Source organism: Cystoisospora suis (genome assembly GCF_002600585.1).
Source record: "Cystoisospora suis strain Wien I chromosome Unknown contig_5408, whole genome shotgun sequence".
Lineage (NCBI taxonomy): Eukaryota > Apicomplexa > Conoidasida > Eucoccidiorida > Sarcocystidae > Cystoisospora > Cystoisospora suis.
The window spans coordinates 1-4,465 of record NW_027158198.1 but is presented as its reverse complement, the minus strand read 5'-3'; the positions used below and the strand labels follow the sequence as shown (position 1 = coordinate 4,465).

Genomic DNA, 4,465 nt, shown 5'->3' with positions numbered 1-4,465 from the left:
TCTAGTGGCGCCCGTTGCTGTGCGGCGGGCACTACAAGTAGCACGCAGAGACGCTGAGAGCTGGAGACTGCCGCCACCCTACGCTTCAGTGGTTGCGACCAGGCGACGTCCTGCATGCGTGGTCCCGCCCCCTGATCCCGCAACAAGACTCAGCGGTGTCCGGCCTCACAATACATGCCGTGTGGTATGGCTTCGACCTGTAACTACGGCAATTAGCGAGCGATGGTGCAGACTTGCCTCCCTTCGATGCACAGAAGACCCCGTAGGCGGCGGATAGTTCAGCGCCGCCCACCGCGGCGGCGAAATCCGCAAAGGCGGTTCTGGCGCAGGCTCGAGTGCAGTGGGAATAGCATCAAGGAGGAAGAAAGAAGAGCTACACCTCTGCAAAAGCAGGTACTGCAAGGAGTGGCCCCCTTCGCAAAGCGTCGTGCGGCTTGGGCTCAGCCGCCTTTGTGTCTTCAGGAAGGACGAGTTTCCTCCGCCACCGGTTCGGTCCCAAACCGAAGCTTCAGCCCAGCGTCGACGCGCTCAGGGATTAACATCGCTGTCGATTCTCCGGGCTCCTTTGCTGCCCTGGTCGATGGTGAGGTTGGCCGGCGTTGACACGTCCTTTTTTCTTTACCTCGCTCAGAACGTCTCCAATGCTAAGTGGTAGTGCCAGCCGTAGGGGTTGTTCAGAAGTTCTTGCAGCAGTCAGTGTAGGGCACGGTCTCCTTGGCGATGACCGAGTACATTACCGGGTGGTACACGGTTCCGGGGTTTTGCCACCAGCCCGACCGGATGCGCAGATGCAGGGATGCCATGGTGGTATGTAGGGTGTCCAGACCACTGGAAGTCTCGGCCATGACCAACTGGCCAACATCGCTCCTGTGCTTCAGCAGAAGTCCGTTCTTTGCTGTTTCTTGTTTGTTTTTTTTGGTTGTGTGTATGTACTGTGTGGGGATGAGGCGGGTGGAGCAAGGACACCAACTAGACGAAGTCAGCTCCTTTACTGGTGCGCAACGGCCCTCCAGCCCCGGACTCGTCTTTTTCTTGCGCCCTCGGAGTGCATAACCAAGGAAGCCGCATATTTGTTGGAGAACACCCATCTCTTTTTCACTTTGTTATATTTAGCCTAGGACAATGGATGCTTGTCTCGCACGTCGCAAGCCACTCTCCTGGTGTCTGTCCACTTGTTGGCTGCTCTTACTGACTCCAGAGATTTTTCAGAACTCCGGGTTCTTTGACGGAAGCAGAAGACCGGGGAAGAAGGAAGGTCCAGCACCAGGAAGTAACGACTACTCGTTCTTACGTCATCCTTTTTTCTCGACCTCTTCTACGACTTCGACGATAGTCGAGCGACCAGAGTTCCAAGGTGTAGCGTATTATCCCTTTTTCGCAGCCTACGCCTCCTCAGGTGGAGGCGTGGCGGGCCGGGCATCCCCTATCGAAGAAGGCGAAAGCTACATCGGTGACGGAGGAGACGAGTCTCCCGAGTTGTCGGTCAGTCGTACACCAAGATGGAATAGGGGTGTTCCAAGAGGTTACAAAACCAGTTTGAAGGCTCCGGTGCTAATGCTTGCGGCCACAGTGGTCTTCCTCGTGATGTTAGCATACACGAAGTATAAACTGGGCGGGATGAAGTTTCTTGGTGGCTCGTTGCCCGCTACGTTGACCCATATCTCCGGAAAGCCTAGTGCCGATGTCAAAGATGTTCCTGGCTTTACACGGACAAAAGCCCTGCTTTTGGGTACCACGCTGATTCTGGCCGCCCTGTTAGTTCCTGAGATTCTCAGGCGATCCGGGACAGTGCTACAAGCTGAAAAGCTACTGGGGAGCGCTGTACGCGACGTGAAAGGTTCGGACTGGCTCTCAATGACAACAGCAAGTCGAGTGACACTCGCTGCATTGGTATCTACACTTCTTGCCACGGCCATACTTGTCTTTCCCCGGAAGAACGGCGATGCAGAACCGTTGCAGGTTGCACAAGAGGAGGCATTAAGCCAACTAGAGGAGGAGGCCCCGAGAACATCCTCACAAGGGCCTGAGGATCTGGATCTCAAAGAGCTACCCGCACGCTTGGAAGTGATACACGCACCTGAAGTGAAAAAAGATGGGACGGGAAGATTCGAAAAGGCTGAAGCGGAGATTGTTTACCGACCCGGCAGCCCGGCCGTGGTAAAGGTAGTGCAGGCGATTCCAAAGTTAGTGGCGGAAGTCGAGCCTATCACACCGACGTTAGCAGCAGCGATGAGAAAGGCAGTAGAGGAGTTTGAAAAACCACCGGGGGACCTTGAAAGACTACTGCCTGGGGCGAGCTTTGAACTCGAGGTCCGTCGTTTAATCTCTTCGTGCTATAGAGCCCAGTTGGTGGTTTTCCGATACAATTTGTGGAGAATGGAGAACCACTTTCTGAAAGGACTGTTTGCCGGACATTCAGCTTTTCTTGCCAAACAGGTTAAGGATCATCGCACCTTCGCGCAGGTTTTACTTGTGGAATTCGGGAGAAACCGTAGATCGACTGCTGCAATTGCTGGGGCGATTGCTTCAAAAAAGAAGAAGATACTTTCTTTTCTGGATTCTGAGGCAGAGGCGTTTGAGGCTTTTGTGGAACTAAACGAAAGAAGGCTAGGAGTCATAACCAGGTTTGCTGACGAGGACGGCGGAGTTCGATCAGGACTTGAGGGTGAGGCCAAAGAGGCTTTTGGCGAGATTGACCGCAGAGGGCTTGAAGCAACCCAGAAGCTCATTCGGGCTCTCAAGCCTGACCTCCCCTCAAGTCTTGCGGCACCCTGGAAAGATTTATAGGAAAAACGGAAACATGTCTCCGTTGGACTTCCTGTACTGACTGGTGAAGAAGACTCGTGAAGGCGCACGACTACGAGGTGATCGTTCCTCCGTTCATTGAATAACTTCGCCTACGCGTCTCAGCAAGTGTTGTTCTTGCCATGGATTTCATTGGATACCTAAAGATGGTGATTGCTATCAAGCGCGTAAGCTTTCCTGGTTCTCAAAGTGAAGAAATGAGATGAGGTTCTTCTAACAAATATAGAACCTAAAGGTACTAGGGAGTAAGATACTGCGTTAATTCGAGGGAACACTACTTCTGAAGCCCCTTTCTCCTATTGCTCGCCCTCGTCATTTCCGGGGTGCAACAGTGTCAGCAATAGTACCTGTATAGATATTTTGTTGTGCGAAGAGCGTAGAAGAAGCAGAGAGGGAGCGTTTCTCTCCGTAGATCTACACTCGTTCGTCTACTCATGCAAGTAGATTTGTAGGGTTTTCTGGTACACACGCCACAAAAGCACATGGAGCGAAATGAAGTGTTCCTCCTGACAAACGTCACACTCTCTTTCAGGGAGATTGCAACTTTGTCAAACAGCAGGCATGACAAGCTTGTATCGCACGCGTTTTTTTTGTAGTTACTCGAGCGTGTGCCCGCCATGTTTTCGAGTGCGATGAAGACGTCCTCCCTCAGGCTCTAGGATTGGAGTGAAGATCAGGTTGTTCCACGGGGTGTCTGCACAAGTTTCGGGGCTCTCTCACACAAGATTTGGGGCGCTCTCTCACACAATTCTCTGGGCTCTCTCTCTCTATTGCTATGATGTATGTCCTCGTTTTGATTTCGAGGGGAGACGGGACACATGAAAACTCTTGTATCACCATAGTGCCGTCGCATAACTGCGCGACTACGCTGGAGAGAAGACGCGTTTCATCCGTACGTCTACGACCACTATCTAAAGTTGATGTACAAGGCTCGTACGCCATGGTATTACGATGAGGGAGCAGCATCACGATAGGGGGAGCCGGTGTGTTCTTCAGGACGGGAAAGTCTGCCCACTATAGAGAAGCACTGCCCGTCACAGTGTATCGATTATGGCGGTCACTGTCATGGTAGTGAGGAGTAAGAGCCCGGTGCAGCAGTGACTTCTGGTACTCGTGCTAAGCGAGGACTCGCAGATGGAGCGCACGCGGGATGCATCATTATCCCGTGATGAGATGGGGCAATGGAGGGCGTCTAGCGACACCGTTCTCCGGATCTGGTCCCCTAGGAACCCGTCAAGGACTCCCGAGGAACCAGAGAGGAGCATATCGGCCACCAACAATGTGAACAGTAACCAGGGTCTCGGTACGAGGTGATGATGCTTGCGTTTATGCTATGATAATTGATTGAGATTACACTCTGTTGCTGTTTTTCTTCCACATCATCATAAAGAAAGAAAAGGTATATTTCTATATGTATACGTACGTAATATGCAGATCATACGCGCGTTGATGAGCTGGTGGCCCCTGGGTCTCATCGCACGGAGCTGTTGTTCGTCTTCCACCTCTTCTTTGTGGTTGCATGCCCTTGTCCGTACAATACCCGCGTTACCACTACCACTACTGCCAAGAGTGGTAATTATTCTCATGTGTCCGGGTTAATGAAAAGGCGGACAGGGGTTGAAAAAAAAGCTCCTCGTGTCCCCCTGTAATGATTCTAGGG

General features: G+C 52.3%; 1 protein-coding gene across 1 annotated transcript; it reads left to right on the top strand.

Moving 5' to 3' along the window:
- Nucleotides 1-330: 330 nt before the first annotated feature.
- On the top strand, nt 331-3,011 carry CSUI_009204 (uncharacterized protein). The gene has a single exon (XM_068069320.1). The coding sequence runs from the start codon at nt 1,123-1,125 to the stop codon at nt 2,785-2,787; it is 1,665 nt and encodes a 554-aa protein (XP_067918704.1). The 5' UTR covers nt 331-1,122; the 3' UTR covers nt 2,788-3,011.
- The last annotated feature ends 1,454 nt before the right edge of the window (nt 3,012-4,465 follow it).

Bases quoted from the DNA above. Each gene is read 5' to 3' on its own strand.
- CSUI_009204 (XM_068069320.1), top strand. From the start codon at position 1,123: ATGGATGCTTGTCTCGCACGTCGCAAGCCACTCTCCTGGTGTCTGTCC.